Source organism: Alternaria hordeiaustralica (genome assembly GCF_023758085.1).
Source record: "Alternaria hordeiaustralica strain BMP 2776 chromosome Unknown scaffold_15, whole genome shotgun sequence".
Lineage (NCBI taxonomy): Eukaryota > Fungi > Ascomycota > Dothideomycetes > Pleosporales > Pleosporaceae > Alternaria > Alternaria hordeiaustralica.
The window spans coordinates 177,148-193,472 of record NW_026056787.1 but is presented as its reverse complement, the minus strand read 5'-3'; the positions used below and the strand labels follow the sequence as shown (position 1 = coordinate 193,472).

The following is a 16,325-nucleotide window of genomic DNA, read 5'->3' as shown; positions in this document are numbered from 1 at the left end:
TGACTGTGACGAGGCGTAGATGAAAGGGGCAGTACCTTTTACCGGGGAGAGTGCCGTCTCGCAGGGCTGTTTCACTTGGGTGTTGGCTGTGCGGTGAAAGAGAGGGTTGGTAGCCAGAGGGGCCGGGACGTGGTACCTTAGCTCCGAGACTGCTGCGCCCGCTAGTTCTCGCGACTCATCCACCAACCTCACTTTCTCACACCTCTCACCACGGCCATCGCCTCCGACTCTGACGCCATAGCTCCGCGTCTTGGGCGCTGTTTGCCTCCGAGACCCTCCCGCTCGCTTCTGTCCTTTACGCAGGGCATACCCCCTCACCATAAATGGAGCACGCCAGCCACAACGTCCGCCGCCTGCTCCGTGCCTTCGTCTGACCTGCCCGCCGACCGTGGGGTCACATATGAACGTCGCCGGCTCCTGCACATAGAAGGCATGGCCGCCAACACCGAACAACTCGACAGGTGCGTCATCGCGTTATTCCGGTCATGTCGGCCGGGTGCTAATAAAAGTATAGACGGGCGAAGGCGATCGAGAAGGACCTGTATAAGCGCGCTGATGGTGGCTCTTCGTGCGCCGAGCTAGCTGCGGTGCTGCAAGAGTAGGCATCGCTGCCACTTCATACCGGCGACAACTAATGTCCGACAGATACCGCGCCGCCTGCGAGGCCCTTATCTTCTCCAACTTCGAATACGCATCCGCCCGCGAACTCCAGACGACGCTGTGGAATGCGCATCTGAAGGTCAACACCAAATTCAGGCAGGAACATAAGCTGGTGCGTCACCACGCGAGAAAGCACGAGAGGCATCGCTAACACCCGGCAGCTCAAGCGATCCAAGGACCATGTTGTCGAGATTCGCAAGTTCCAAAAGACCTATCTGCAGTTTATCAAGGCCAGCCAGCGCTTCTACCGCCAATACATACTGAACCTCGACACTCAGTTTGACGGCATCCCAGAGCTGCGCAAAATTGCCCAGAAATGGAAGGATGATAGTAAGCACGCCCGGTGCGCGCCACGCGACTTTGCTGATAAGAGAGCAGCCTCCAAGTCCTCCCCGCGCCAGCGCATCGCCGCGAACCTGAAAACGCAGGTCCTCATCTCTTGCCACCAGACGCTCATCCAGCTCGGCGACCTTTCCCGCTACCGCGAAACCGAACTCGTCGAGAAGAACAAGGACCGCAATTGGGGCCCAGCCAAAGGTTACTACGACCTGGCCGCTGAGATATACCCAGATTCCGGACATGCGCCGAATCAACTCGCAGTAATCGCCCGTGAGGACGGTGATCACTTCCGCTGCGTATACCACCTCTACCGCTCGCTAGCAAGCAAAGAGCCGTACCCGTCGGCCAAGGCCAACCTCGCGACCGAGTTCAAGCGCGTCATAACTGCATGGGACAATGGGCAGCTCATCAACAACCACAAGTCAGCCGACGGTAACACCGGTCGGGCTTTGATTGCTTGGTTCATCAGACTGCACAGCAAGCTCTACAAGGGCGAGGAATTCGCGGCGCATGATGAGTTGGAAGGCGAGGTGCTCAGCCACTTGGCTATCGAGCTCAAAGAGCGCCCATTGGATTCCATCTTGACTAAGATCATCCTCATTAACATGTCAGCCGAATACTTTGCGACGGTGCAGTTGCAGAGTAAGTTGTCCACCCTTCACACGCTAACTTGGCTAATCATAACAGGCGAGAACCCTCCCCCGAACATCATGCGCACCTATTTCTACTACCTTCGTCTGAACGTCAAGACATTCTTCATCCTACTACAAGTCCTGCAGCCGGAGTTGGACCGCCTTTCCGAGGGCAACGATGTGAAGCACCAGAATGGCGACCGCGCGGCCCATCTATCCGATAAGATCACAGCTGTGGCACGCCGCATCCTCCCAGGACTTCGTCTATACAGCACCTGGTTCACGCGCTACTGGAAGGTACTCAACGCCAACATCGCCGATACCTTGAATCCTGTCGACGTCCAAGAGCTCTGGAAAGCCTACGCTGCTACCTTGTCTCTTTTGGCCTCGAGCTTTCCTGTCGACCAACTCCCCCAAGAAGACTACATGTTGGAGGAGGATACGGATACGATTGGTTTTGAGCCGCTCATCTCCCCGGATACCATGAAGCTCTGGTATAAGGGGGATGTAATGAAGCAGAAGTGGACTGAGCTGGAGCGCAACCACCCCAACGTCGAGATGCTCATGCGAGTGAAGGATTTGCTGATCGATGGTCTACTCCTCACGCAGATTGACGATGCACCACTGGATTTGGCGGGCCCGCGATTTATCTACCGAGAAGAAGGATTACCATCGGAGCTTCTGGCGAGCCCAACGACCCGGCCTGATGGATCTCCTGTTCTTTCAGTCCAGGCTACCGATATACCTCTTTTCAAACACTCAGAGGCGCCTATTCCAGACGACCAGAAGTCACACTCCGTTGCGGCAGCTTCAGAATCTGCATCCACTACGCTTGCTAAGGACAATGCGATGCGCAACATGGTGGACGACCTAGTAGGCGACGAGACCGGACTGGACCCTTTAGTTGAAGAAGACGAGAATATCCCACCTACGCCACCAGAGCAGACATTCGACGACACGGCCGTTGTCAACGACAATACGTTTGTGCCGGGAGCATTGTCGATCAACGACTTGGTCAACTCGGTTAGGAACTACAAGCCCTTGTCTCCTGCTCCCATGCCTGCAATGCTCTCCACGCCGATGGGTAGGTCGGGTTCTACGTCTTCCATCCGTCAGCCACCGAACCTACCCTCTGTGCCAGATGGTCAGTGGAACTCCAACTCCATCTGGAATCGCACGCCCGGTCCGGCTTCTCCCTCTATGCTAAACACCAACGGCCTTGGCAACGATCTCCGTCGACCTTCGATGAATGATAAACCCCGGATGTCTGGTCATGTGCGAGGGGATTCAGCGAACTCGCTTCTGAGCGTCGAGACTGGTACCCCTACTGCTACTAGAGCTCCCAGTGGTATCGGCAGTGGCGCTGCATGGGGAAATCACGTCAGCAGCCCCTCGAACTGGGGATCGCCATATGGCAGCGACTTGAACAACAACCAGCAATATGGTTACGCAAATGGAGCAAACATGGCGAGCCCGCTTCTATTCAGCTCCTACCGGGGCAACGCCGAGAGCTCCTGGGGGCGCACTCCTCCCAACGGCCAAGGCGGCTGATCCAACGCCAGCGCAGCCGTAGCAGGCTGCTCAATGCTGTCTTATCATCAGTCGTCACCGTCGCTAGACATACGGTTCGCCAGACTACCAACCTGGTTACTACAAGACTGTCGTGTCGGAGTTGAAGAGCTTCGTTGGATGGGTTATGAGCGAACCCTCCAACCAAGTGAGTGTGGGTGCTCTTCCGCATGCGGCATGTGTGCTCCCATCATGCTTCGCTTGCATGCCATGACTTGTCCAGAGCACCATCGAAGATCAAGGGAAGGTAGTGAGATGGGGCGATTTGCTTTACAGACTGAAATTATTGCGTTATTGCATGGGTTGATCATGCGGACCAGCCAGGTTATGGTCTGGCTTGAGAAACGACTCATCTTCCAGATGACCAAAGGCTTTGAGCTTCTGGATCGGAGAGGAGTCGAGTCTGAACGGTCCATTCCTGGTCTGGAAGCTCTACTTTACTTTATAGATTTAACAAGGAGTTATGCGTATGACCACAGGCCTCATAGTTGCTGTGATGTTAAGCCATGTTTCTACAGTATGCCTTTTCTCGTATGCACGACAGGATGCTCCACCCGGCTGCACTTACCTTGATCGATTCGGGACTTTACGTGTCGGTGCAATTGTTAGCGCGGAGCTTGCTGCCCCTCGCTGTCCGAAACCCTGCCCCACATTCAGCACTTTCACTCCATTACGACACTAACAACGTCTTTTATCACACACAACAAACACAATGCCTGGAAACTACGAACTATTCTGCCTCGAGAACCCGCTTCTGGACATCCAGGGTGTCGGGTAAGTCCATCTTCCTCTAGCTAGAGTCGCAATGCTTTGCAGCAATTGCGGAGTAGCACCACAGTGAGCTTTTGCTAATAGCTGGCAGTGACCAGGCTCTTCTCGACAAGTATGGCTTGAAGGCCAACGATGCGATCCTCGCCGACCCCGAGAAGCATATGGGCCTGTACGAGGACCTGCTTCAGAACTACAACGCCGTCCTGATCGCTGGTGGTGCCGTCCAGAACACTGCCCGTGGTGCGGCTTACATCCTCGAGCCCAACTCGGTCGTATACGTTGGCTGCATTGGCAAGGACAAGTACGGCGAGACTCTCGAGAAGATCTCAGCCGATGCCGGTGTCAAGACCGAGTACCTCTACGATGAGAAGACTCCCACTGGTCGCTGTGGTGTTGTCATCACCGGCCACAACCGCTCCATGTGCACCGATCTCGCTGCTGCCAACAACTACAAGATCGACCACTTGAAGGAGGAGCGCATCTGGAAGCAGGTCGAGAACGCCAAGGTCTACTACGTTGGTGGCTTCCACTTGACCGTCTGCGTACCAGCCGTCAAGGCACTGGCTGAGCACGCTGCTGCCAAGGACAAGGTATGAAGACCATGGGTGTGTTGAGAAAAGATCAATGTGCTAACAGCTTTCTAGCAATTCATCCTCAACCTTTCCGCACCCTTCATCTCGCAATTCTTCAAGGACCCTCTCAACGAGGTCCTCCCTTACGTCGACATCGTCATCGGCAACGAGACCGAGGCCGCCGCATTCGCCGAGGCACAGGGCTGGGAGACCAAGGACGTCAAGGAGATTGCTAAGAAGCTTGCCAACACACCCAAGCAGAACAGCAAGCGACCCAGGACTGTTGTCTTCACCCAAGGCACCGACCCAACCATTGCCGTGACCGCAAAGGAGGGCGGTGACGCTGACGTCAAGGAGTTCTCCGTCCACGCCATCAAGGAGGAGCAAATCAACGACACCAACGGTGCGGGTGACGCGTTCGCCGGTGGTTTCGTCGCTGGTATCGTCCAGGGCAAGCCGCTCGACAAGGCCATCGACATGGGTCAATGGCTTGCCAAGCTCAGCATCCAGGAGCTGGGCCCTTCATACCCCCAGCCCAAGCAAACTTACAGCAGCTAAGCGTCTTCACACTGAGTGAGCGCTGAAGCTCGTGTATTTCAACAATCTACGAGGGCATGCCATCGCGAGCAGGTTCGTGCTTGCCCGTACCTAGCGACTGCCATTGATGTGCGCAGCTAGGTATAGGCTTCGTTCGAGGCATAGGAAGATGTTTCTGGCGTAAGACAAAAAAGTAGAATCTGGCCTTTCAACAGCTGGAGATAGATACCCTCAGCTTTGATGCTGCTAAATGAATGAACAAATGAATAAATCAGAACAGACACATATTTCACTGGCTATCCTTCATCATACTCTCACGACCCACTCTGGTCGTCGCATCGTCATGCGTGTTGCATTGATGTATCGACATTTGGGAAGGCTCTGTTTATCTTCATGCAGCTGGAAATCATGGTAGCTAATGACTAATGTTGCACACGTCGTAGTTGCTAGGCAGACTCTGCATCGCAGTAGAAGAGAGCCCTCTTATTGTCCAAAGAATAAATAGGAGATAGTATAGTCATATGATTTTCTCGTGAGCCGAAGAGAACGTTTCACCTTTTTAAATCAAGAGACAATGTTCAAGATCCTCTTGGGTACAAAAAAGGGCCTGTAGCATTTTCTTGAATGCAAAAAGTTACTTCTGCCTTGTTGGGAGTTGAGAATGCAGCAAAAAAAGAAGTTGTGTTATGCCCACTACCCGAATCTAGAGAACTGTTAGAAGGGGAACTCGAAGTGTGGAACCCATGAGTGTGAAGCTTACCGAACGAGTGATCTTCGCATTACAAGTGCGACGCCTTACCGCTTGCTATTGAAGTTGTTAGGACATGTTTCATGCAGTTGGATGAACAGTCGAACTTACGCCAAGCGGGCCTGTTACAACAGGATTGATGGCAAAAAGTCCAAACGGTAACACTATGTTCTTGGATAAAGCGTGAATTCTGGAGATTTGGTGGGCAATGGTGGGCCAGGAGGGGTAGATTGGCCGAGTCCGCAACTGGTGCGGGGCAGGAATCACACCACGCTTCAGTGCATTGATAATGATGCTTAGTGGGGCTGTACTATTTATTGGTTTCAGCTTGGTCGAGTGCGCTTTGTCACTGGTGGTAAGAGTGGAAGTACATTACTGAGATAAGGGGAGGAAGTGAAGCGCTTAGTTCATGATTCTCGATTTCGAATACACATTGAAAAGGTTCCGCTCAGCGTTGTGTAGCTGTGGCTACTTGGTTGCTACCAACAGGACCAGCGGTGGCTTCATCGGTTACGGGCGTGGCTTACCAGGTGTCTTGAACTACAATAATTCTGGAGAGATGTATGATGCACCTTGACTGAGTATTGCTGGTATTGGAAGTTGTTGCCTGCTGGCGTGCGCCCTGACTATTTGCACGTCTTGCTACATATTGGGATTCAATTGGGCTTACTTGTGGAACGAATATTTTTAGAGATATGGCCGAAACCTTTAGGCGTAATTGCCAAATACCAAAGAGCCTATTTCGAACTCTGAGATCGTTGATCGTGCGCAAACGATTCCAAGGTTGTGTCAAATGGATGGCACTGCTGCAAATGTGACTCGGCGCACGTACCTAGGTACTTAGCAAGCGGGTTCAGAACATCCATGGGTGGCCTGGAGATTCGGTATGTAGCAACCACGATATTAGGCGGCAGCCTCTATCACCCATCCTATAGTTGTTGGGAGAGCAATCGCAACAATGCTGATTCACCAACTACCCCGTGGGTTATTAGTGTTCCGTGGCGAAGGCTGATCATTCAAGGTTAGCCTCACCTTTGTCCCGTAGTTCGAGCGTAAGCTCCGACCACCGCTACATCATCGCCGCTGTAAAGGCAACACGTAGACCAAGACTTTCACCCTACATCACATTTCCACACTACAGTCCTTTCCGATATAAACCTCTGTCGCAGAATCTGGCATCCGATCACACACAACTCAAACCCTCAATCTAGAATCAGACAAGCCGAATACCTACGATGGCGGACAGCGGCGTGGACATCGCATCCCTCACAGCCGACCAGCAAGCCGCACTCCAGCAATACACCGCCGTTACCGATCAAGCGACGTCCGACGCGATACCAATTCTCCAGCGCGCGCAATGGAATGTCAACATAGCAGTAACCCGCTTCTTCGACGGCGAACCGACCGAAGACCCAGTCGCTGCCGCCGCCGCTCAATTACCACCGCCCCAAGACATCCGCCGACAAGAGACACTGTTGAATGGTTTTGCTTCACCACGATCCTCAACAAGTAGTGGGAGGAGAGTCAGGATAGAGCCTGCGCCGAGGGTGGTCCCGCAGCCAGAAAGCCAGGTCACCACACAAGTTCCGCTGGTGCTTGCGATATTCTTTGCGCCATTCTCGCTCGTGTACTCGTTATTCGCGAAGTCTTTCCGACTATTAGGCTGGCTGTTCCCCTTCCTACCCCGCGCATGGGGGAGGGTGACGGCTAGCAATATCAACACACCCGCCTCTCAACGCAGCGCAAGCGGACGCCGACCTTTGAACCCACGAGACACAGCGGCGCGATTCATCCGCGAGTTCGAGGAGGAATATGGGAGCCATAACCTACCGTTCTTTGAGAGCGGTTACGCACAAGCCTTCGATCTGGCTAAGAAGAACCTTCAGTTCTTGATGGTCGTGCTGGTCAGTCCCGAGCACGATGAGACGTCTTCTTTCATAAAGGACACACTTCTCGCACCAGAGGTCGTGGAGTTTGTACGGAATCCCGAGAACAACATAATACTGTGGGCGGGCAATGTGCAAGATTCGGAGGCATACCAGGTTTCTGCCGCGCTATCGTGCACAAAGTTCCCTTTTACCGGCCTTATCGTACACACACCGCAAGTGTCATCGACAGCCATGGGCATCGCGGCGCGCGTAGCCGGCCCTACAACCCCACAGCAGTACATCGCAAAGCTAAGACAGGCGATGCAGCAACACACAGAGCCGCTGAATCGCGTACGCAGTCAGCGCGCTGAACAGCAAGCGACAAGGAATATCCGAGAACAACAGAATAGCGCATATGAACGCTCACTTGCAGCGGACCGAGAGAAGGCGCGCAAGAAGAAGGAAGAAGCAGAGCGGAAGGCCCGAGAAGAAAAGGAAGCCCTTGAACGCGAACAAGCCATTGAACGACATGCACAAAACCTAGCCCAATGGCGCAAATGGCGCGCCGCATCAATTCGCTCTGAGCCCAGTCTTGAGGAAAAGGACATCGTACGCATCAGTCTTCGAATGCCTAATGCCGAGCGTGTGGTCCGCAAGTTCGCCGCGGATGCTCATATCGAGGAACTGTACGCGTTCGTTGAATGCTACGATATCCTGCAGTCTGAAGAAGGCGCACAGGAGAAGGTCGAAGAGCCAAAGGATTTTGAGCATGAGTACAAGTTCCAGCTGGTCAGTCCTATGCCGCGCGAGGTGTACGAACTCAAGACTGGTGGCACGATCAAGGAGCGCATTGGACGAAGTGGTAATCTGATCGTTGAGCGGACGGACCTTGAGGATGAAGAAGACGAGGATGAGGACTAATCGCATGAATATAGTCATTGCGCTGGCGTTACGCATTTCTGCTCGACTTAGCGTGGGACGTGGACATCCACTGAGGTTTTTGATATGATAGATACGTTGGTTACGAATGTGAGAATGTATGTACGGCCAGACACGTACATCTCTACCATATGCAGTGCCATTTTTGTCCTTTTGAGCCCGATTGCCTCATAAGTAATTGCAAGACGATGAACACAGCCACAACTGTGCTTCGAGTGCTTGTATCGGGTAGGCTACGGCTGTCTCGGGTGCACGGGCCATATCTTAGTGCCGCTCCCGGTTTCGTCGACGGGTGACGCATCACAAGCGTAGATCGTCCAATCTGCCGTCGCGTTCCTCCAGACAAGCCTCCGATATGATCGCATCAACAACATAACATGGACAGAGCGAAGACTCGCAAGCCTCATAAGAAGTCGCGAAACGGCTGCTTACCGTGCAAAGGCCGACATGTCAAAGTGCGCCTTCCCATTCGAGTTACGAATTCTACTTGCGACTAACAAATCTCAAAGTGCGATGAACAGAGGCCCAACTGCGCAAACTGCGTGAAGCAAGGCACGGTGTGTGAATACCGACCTTCCACCAACCGCGAGAGTCGTGAGGCGTCCCATGTATCGCCTCTGCCGGCTGGAACACCAGCTTTTACGCCATCGTCCACGGATGGTCATGCCAATGCTCTTGATCAGCAACCATTACCAGAGTTTGGAACTATCGATCTTAATGGCGCATCCAGCCGGCCTGATTTGACGCTGAATATACCTCAACTACGGTTGCTCCAGTACGTCCTTTCAATTCCATCTTGACGCTTTGAGAGTGTCTCACTCTATCTCCAAGACCGGTCATAACTTTCGGTCACCAGAACATTTTCACTGCTTACGGAAAGAATCAAAAAATCTGAACTGACTCCATGCGCAGTCACTATACTAATGTCACCGCCAAAACCCTCGCAGCGAATAATACTGATGCTGAGGATGTGTGCTCGACATTTCTGATACAGACAGCTTTCGATCATCCCTACCTCCTTCAGGCAGCTCTTGCTCTCAGCGCGCTACATCTGAGCCGAACTTCAGCTCCAGAAGAGGCTTCGCAATACTCGTACCAGGCCGAAAAGTACCATGACGCAGCTCTACTTAGTTTCCAAACATCGGTTCGCGACATCGATCATTCGAACTTCAAAGCGGTCCTTCTATTTGCCGGAGTCCTATTCCCACACGCATGTGTAGCTTCAGTTGCAGCTCACTCAGATATGGAGCACGCGTTCGACAGCGTGCTTTCTAATCTGGTTTTGACCCGGAGGATACGGCCCATGGTGACTGGCTTTTACACGGAAATGAAGGCGAGCGAGTTGGGCCGCATGATTCCGGACGACGTCAAAGATATCGATTGGATGACAGAAGAACAACCACCCAATACTGAACTTGTGCAGCTGCGCAAGTTCTCGGAGGTCGTCCATCATGTCTATCCTCCCGATATCGTGGATGCATATGGCTTTGCCTGCCATATCCTCGAACTGGTCTTCCAGGTCGCGGAAAAGTCTGACAAGCCGCCTTCCGACGCGTTGCTGAAGATTTGGATTCACCTCATCTCCAACCGCTATATCGAGCTTCTATCGGAGAAGCAGCCGGGATCTCTAATCATCTTTGCACATTACGCTGTCATGATGCACAGAGCAGCAGCAAGTTACTGGTATCTGGAGGGGCTCGCAGAGCAGATACTCAAGATTGCGGATCACATGGTCCCCAGCGAGTGGAAGCAGTGGCTCCAGTGGCCCAAGGAGCAGATACGAGGTGGCTCTGTTCCGCCGACACCATATTCGGGACATACGACATGAAGCCTTGGAAGTTTTCTTGGCATTCAACATTTTTATCAATGTGCGTCGAGCTGTGTACGCTCCCGACCCCCTGCAAAAGGCGAGATGTTGCTCCATGGAACAAATCTTCCGACGGAGGCTATGCTGCCCGTTGCGAAGACGCAGAGGTTGCAAACATGCCCGATTACCGCCAGCTTGCGCACAACTATTGCATCGAAAGAACATCCCTACGCCAAATCAGTATCGATTATTCCTTCTACCAGACTGCTTTGGGATATGCTTGCGAAGAATGTGTGGCTGGCTTGACGAAGTCTCATGTCGTAAGTGGAATCAGGCTAGGCTCGAGTATCCGCATGTTGACTGATCAGGTAGACTACCTTTACAGGACTTGGCTGGTCAGCGTAGAACACGATCAGTTGAAGCGATGGTAGTCATCAGGGGGAGGCTGTGCGAAACGTGCGAAGCAGCCGACTTATCTACTTGCACGCACTACATCAAGATTCACGACGTATTCCGGAAGCGACATTGAAGGCTTCCTCCTGTTACCCCGTGTTTGACACCACTATACGCGAGGAACTAATGTAGGATGTTCGAGGAAAGAACAAAAAAGAGTGGAGCTCAGTATTCTGGCAGCAATGCGATTGGCGCGTCGTATCTGGACGCGCTAGTCGTATGCACAGACCCTTCTCCTTCTCTATCCGAAATGTCTACGCTCCCAACAGAAGGCGGGAACGTTGCTCGGGCAATCTACGTACGGGTCCAGGGAATCTAGATACGGGATACGCTAGGTGGGCTGTGCCCCGCGGCTTCTCGTTATTACTTCTATACATAAAGACGCTGCTATACTCTTCTCCACCAGCCAGCCTCAGTCCACATACCAACAGTTCAACAGTGTACTACCACAGACACTTCCCAATCTCTCAAATACATTGCCACAACTGTTCAATCTGATTACGTGGTACCATAAAGGCTCTTGCTTCAACCCCCCTTCCTCCCACCCAAGATGTCGACACCGGGACCAGTAGACGACTCAAACGCGATACCAGAGTACGTACTCTGGCCGTACACACCTACCATCGCGGCCGGCGCCATTACCGCCGTGATCATGTTCATACTGTTCTTCATCCACACATACCGCCTTGTCAAGAACAGGACATGGTTCTGCATACCCTTCGTCATCGGGGCTCTAGTATGTATTCAATCCCTTCTCCAACCCTCCATCTTCTGGTTACAAAAGCTGCTTAACCCAAGAAAACACATGCTAACACCCCCTCCAGTGCGAAGCCATAGGCTACTCCGCCCGAGCCGCAGCCCACAAGGACACCGAGAACAAAACCCCCTACATCATCCAATCCACGCTCATCCTCCTCGCACCCATCCTCTTCGCAGCCTCCATCTACATGATCCTCGGTCGTCTCATCCGCCGCACAGACTCTGCTGAGTACTCGTTGATTAGAGTGAACTGGTTGACCAAGCTCTTTGTTGGCGGCGATATTCTCTGCTTGTACGTTTCCCAAAACAACTCAACACAACACAACACAACACAACTCCCAAGAAGCCATCATCATGCTAACACGGTATTATCTAGTATGATCCAAGGCGGTGGCGCCGGCATGCTCGTATCCGCCTCGGACGCCGACGGCTTCAAACGCGGCGAAAACATCATACTCGGCGGCCTCATTCTCCAAATCCTCATCTTCGGTTTCTTCGTCGTCGTAGCTGGTATCTGGCACGTAAGACTCCAAAAGGGACCTACAGCTGCGTCGGCGGATATTCCGTGGACGAAGTTGATCTGGTTTTTGTATGCGGCTAGTGTGTGCATTACTATTCGTAACCTTTGTAGGGTTATTGAGTATGCGATGGGCAAGGTATGTTTTTGTCCCTTTCGATTGCTGGTTGGTGCACTGCTAATGGATGGAATTAGGATGGTTATCTGCTGTCGCACGAGTGGCCGATTTATGTGTACGACTTTTTGCCTATGATGATTACGCTTATTGTGTGTGTTTGGTGGTACGATCCGAACATTAAGCCGGCTCGCAAGGGGGATATCGAGTTCGCTCGTCGATAGATATTGGTGGAATTGTTCTTGTTAATGGCAGCGTATCACAGCGTGAGGTTGAGTGGGTATGGTTTGACCGGGTTTGTCGATTCGACGATGAGAGCGGGGCCTTTGACATTGGCAAGTCGCATGTTGTTTTCTTTGTGTAGCGTTCATGTTGGTTCTTTGGATTTTATAGGAAAGAGCGCTCAGCGACATGGGTTCATGGAATTCCCATTTGGATACAAGTGTAGATACCTAGCATAGCACAAAAAGGCCTTGTTTGTCTGACTCTGCAGCGAGTACATCGCTCATATTATTAACTTTGTACTAAGTACGTAACTCTTCAAGATCGTTATCCCACCTTAAGCACGGGGGAAATTGAACAGGTCTACGGTGTACACGAAGACGGCAACTTGCACATTCGGTGACCCAACGTCAATGTATGCTCTAGGGTGTTCACTAATCTCCTCGGGCGAGATTGTTCACTTTCGCTTTTATTATTGACACGGATCCACACACGTCCCACGTCTACCTCTGAATCTCCCTCTCTTCTTATTTCCTCTCTAGGCCAACCCTTCCAAAGCAGGGCTACTCCTGCCTCTCCCTCGCATCATCAATCGCCTTATCCCAATTATAAAACTTCATATAAATACCCTCAGATACCGTAATGCAGGCCGAACCCACAGCACACCCAGTCCAAAGCCCCACCAACTTCATATCCTGCTTGAAACAAAGGAAAAGCGCCAACGGCACCGCAATAACATAGTACACGAAGAGATTGCACCAGCCGCCGATGTTCTGTTTTCCCAGCCCGCGGAGTAAGGCGTTTACAAGTGCAGTCGTGGAATCCGCGAATTGGAACGCAGCGAGTAGGGGCAGTACGGTGGCGACTATGCTGACGACTTCCGGGTCGCTGGTGAAGGCTTTGGGCAGGACGTTTCGACAGGCGGTTAGGAAGGCGAAGTCGATTAGGCCGATGGCGAGGAAGGTCAGTATGTACGTTTTTGTGGCGGTGCGGGCGGCGGAGAGGGAGCCGGCGCCGATTAAGTTGCCCAGGCGGGTTGAGACGGCTACGCCGACGGAGAAGGGGACGTGGTAGATGGCTACTGCTAGAGTCATGACGATTGACTGCGCTGCTAAGTGAGCTGTGGAAAGATAGCTTGTGGAGAAGGTAAGAATGTCCTACTAGAGGATTAGCATGTGCTCCATGCCCGAGCATGCAGTGCGTGAAACTTACGAAAGCCAGCCACTCGGTCTCGACCATGACGATACCTGGGACTGCCAGTCTGGCCATGGGCCCCCAATGTGTAAACGCGGCCTTCGTGAAGCCGCCCCAGCATTCCAGCGAAGACGGGTTAACGAAGTATACGTAAATCCAAAGCAGCAATGGTAGGAGGTTGTTGGAGATGACAGTCGCAAGAGCGGCACCAGTGAGATCCCAATCCAGAACGAAGACAAAGATATAGTTCAAAGCTATGTTGATAGGCGTCGCAATGAGCAAGACAAAGAGCGAAGCGTTGAACAGGCCCTGTGCTTGCGTGAACCGCTTGCCTGCTTCAAAGATGGCATATCCTGGTGCTCCTGCGAGGAGTAACGAGAGGTAGTATCCAGCGAGATGCGCAATCGCCTTCTCGGGAACCAGGGCGGCCAGAATCCAACCTGAACACAGCCAGATTGCTCCGATGGGGATGGTCACAGCTAACATGAAGAGGATCATGCGTTGAAGGTGGAGTCCTACCATGGTCTTCTTCCCGGAACCATAAGCTTGCGCACAGAGAGTGTCTAATGATGTGGCCAGTCCTTCGTAGATTGCTAGTCCGGTGATGTTGGCTGTCATTGTGGCAAGAGAGACCGCACCAAGCTCATCCGTTCCGACTGTGCAGAATAAGAGTCAGCTTGCATCTAATGGGATCTGTGTTTCGAAGACTTACTATGCCCTACGACGAATATCGTCACCAAACTGAATGAGTACTGCAGCAGGTACGTCCCCATCAACGGAACGCTGTACTTCAGCAGCAACTTGGCTTCCTGCCCCGCCGTGGTCCCCAGCTCTTCTGTCGTCCCATCTCCGCCCAGCAGACTCTCAATTTCAGAGGGATCCGGAATCGCGCCATATTGATTCTGCTTCGCCGCGTTTTCGTGCGCCCTGAGTAAGCCGACGCGCTCAGCCGTGCTCGTCGAGAACCTGCGCGCCTCGGGAGCGTCCATTGTGTTATAGGTAACGCCGCCACCAGATGTAAAAGGGAACGGAACAAAACCCAGCGCTAAAGACGAGATGTCGTAGTCATACTCCAAGTGCGTGACCTCGATGTGCTGGACTTTGTCCTGGTGTTTCGCTCTCACAGTCGTCGGCTCGGGCAGCCAAAGTGGGGCTAGGAGCTGGGCCTCTGCCGTCAATGGCGCATCTCGGCGCATGGCGATATCGGGCAGCTTGCAGCGAAGCAGTAAAGCGTCGGACGACTAACGAGGGGCGGGCATAGTCTTGCCTGTGCCGTGTGGAGTTTGTGTGCGACAGGTGCCCGGATGCGGGAATGTTTGTCCAGAGTCTGCAGCTTTTCACGAGGTTTTTGTGGTGCGAGATGGGCACTGTCGTGGGCTCATTTCCCGCGCTGGGCTGGCACCAGGGTCTCCGCTGCTCTCGTTGCCATGTTTACTGCGAGCTGTGCCTGCACCGACCATTCGCAACGGCGGGCCGCGACACATAGTCTGGTAAGAGCGAGGCGTTGGGGTGCGTGGCGATGATCGTACCATCGTAACGCGCTTCGGAAGGAATCCCATTGGCGCGCACTGGTTCGTGATTCAATCATCTCCGAACCTCCCGGTTCGCGCTACTGTCGAGCACGTATGCTGGATTACCTCACCGAGCATTTCCATTCAAGCGCAAACTGTACTGAAGACGGGGAGGACGATTCGACTAGATGCTGTCTATCGCAGCGGGAGCATGCGCGAGGCGAGAATTGCGAAGTTTGGCTGACCTGCGTGTAGCTTTTCATCATCTCAGAAGAGAACTATCCTCAGTCAGCATAATGTCGACTATTCTTTCCTCGATAAATGATATCAACAGCTCTGATTGTTTCCTACGTCACATACATCGTGGCCGTACTATTGTCGTGCAGATGCGTTGTCGAGCATGAAACGGAGCTCAACGTCTCGTACTGCGTTGACAAGAACGAAGGAAGAGACTTGATGTACCTGTGCTACAGACGAAGACTGGACGTCAGTGTAACGTCGCCATGACGGCTAAGGCCTGATACAAGGCAGAGCGAGCCACAACCATGTTAGTCTCGACACGGGCGAGCGACCATGCCCAGGAAAGTCGTCTTGCACTCTACACCCGACTTGACGAGTATCAAGAAAATCGACTCGAGTTCAGGCTGCCATATTCTTACCCGCTGCTTTCATTTACATTTACCACATCTTTCGCATTCTCTCCACTGTGTCGTCGGCGCGTTGTGTATTCTCGGGTTTCCAGACTGCGGTTCATGTAGTCTGATAATCGGATCTGATCTAGAGTTTACCGCGAGTTCAATCACTTCCTACATTACTAGTACCATATGTCAGGGATGCCTCTTCCTACCCTTATAAGGAGGCAAATTATCTAGTATACCTTTCTTGAGATCTCAAATCTGATACGAAGCCAAATCCAGATTCGAGTGAAATTGAAATACTGCAACCACATCTGCATAGCGTAGCAACCACTCACTGCTATATAGCCGCGAGCACGCACATTCAATACATCTCCAGTGGTTGCTTCCTTGTGTATATGCTGTCATTGCACATTCTCCTGTAAGAATGCTTCAAGTCGAGCGTGGGCTAGCCCGTCTCACCAACGACGTACGAAG

The 16,325-nt window shown here is 52.6% G+C and overlaps 6 protein-coding genes across 6 annotated transcripts; 5 read left to right on the top strand and 1 right to left on the bottom strand.

The window, feature by feature from the left end:
• Positions 1–432: 432 nt before the first annotated feature.
• Positions 433–3,182, top strand: J4E84_007124 (uncharacterized protein; the record flags this gene model as incomplete). Its single annotated transcript, XM_049389710.1, has 6 exons — positions 433–461; positions 515–598; positions 646–772; positions 822–990; positions 1,039–1,641; positions 1,687–3,182. The coding sequence occupies 6 exons, from the start codon at positions 433–435 to the stop codon at positions 3,180–3,182; spliced, it is 2,508 nt and encodes an 835-aa protein (XP_049242454.1).
• Positions 3,183–3,912: 730 nt separating this feature from the next.
• J4E84_007123 (uncharacterized protein) lies at positions 3,913–5,101 on the top strand (the record flags this gene model as incomplete). Its single annotated transcript, XM_049389709.1, has 3 exons — positions 3,913–3,974; positions 4,063–4,561; positions 4,616–5,101. 3 exons carry the CDS (start codon positions 3,913–3,915, stop codon positions 5,099–5,101), a joined length of 1,047 nt encoding a protein of 348 aa, XP_049242453.1.
• Positions 5,102–7,063: 1,962 nt separating this feature from the next.
• J4E84_007122 (uncharacterized protein) lies at positions 7,064–8,617 on the top strand (the record flags this gene model as incomplete). The annotated part of the gene is made up of 1 exon (XM_049389708.1): positions 7,064–8,617. One exon carries the CDS (start codon positions 7,064–7,066, stop codon positions 8,615–8,617), a length of 1,554 nt encoding a protein of 517 aa, XP_049242452.1.
• Positions 8,618–9,012: 395 nt separating this feature from the next.
• J4E84_007121 (uncharacterized protein) lies at positions 9,013–10,463 on the top strand (the record flags this gene model as incomplete). Its single annotated transcript, XM_049389707.1, has 3 exons — positions 9,013–9,090; positions 9,145–9,410; positions 9,548–10,463. The coding sequence occupies 3 exons, from the start codon at positions 9,013–9,015 to the stop codon at positions 10,461–10,463; spliced, it is 1,260 nt and encodes a 419-aa protein (XP_049242451.1).
• Positions 10,464–11,445: 982 nt separating this feature from the next.
• J4E84_007120 (uncharacterized protein) lies at positions 11,446–12,510 on the top strand (the record flags this gene model as incomplete). Its single annotated transcript, XM_049389706.1, has 4 exons — positions 11,446–11,631; positions 11,720–11,946; positions 12,031–12,310; positions 12,367–12,510. 4 exons carry the CDS (start codon positions 11,446–11,448, stop codon positions 12,508–12,510), a joined length of 837 nt encoding a protein of 278 aa, XP_049242450.1.
• Positions 12,511–13,071: 561 nt separating this feature from the next.
• Positions 13,072–14,898, bottom strand: J4E84_007119 (uncharacterized protein; the record flags this gene model as incomplete). Its single annotated transcript, XM_049389705.1, has 3 exons — positions 13,072–13,665; positions 13,721–14,358; positions 14,415–14,898. The coding sequence occupies 3 exons, from the start codon at positions 14,896–14,898 to the stop codon at positions 13,072–13,074; spliced, it is 1,716 nt and encodes a 571-aa protein (XP_049242449.1).
• Positions 14,899–16,325: the final 1,427 nt, after the last annotated feature.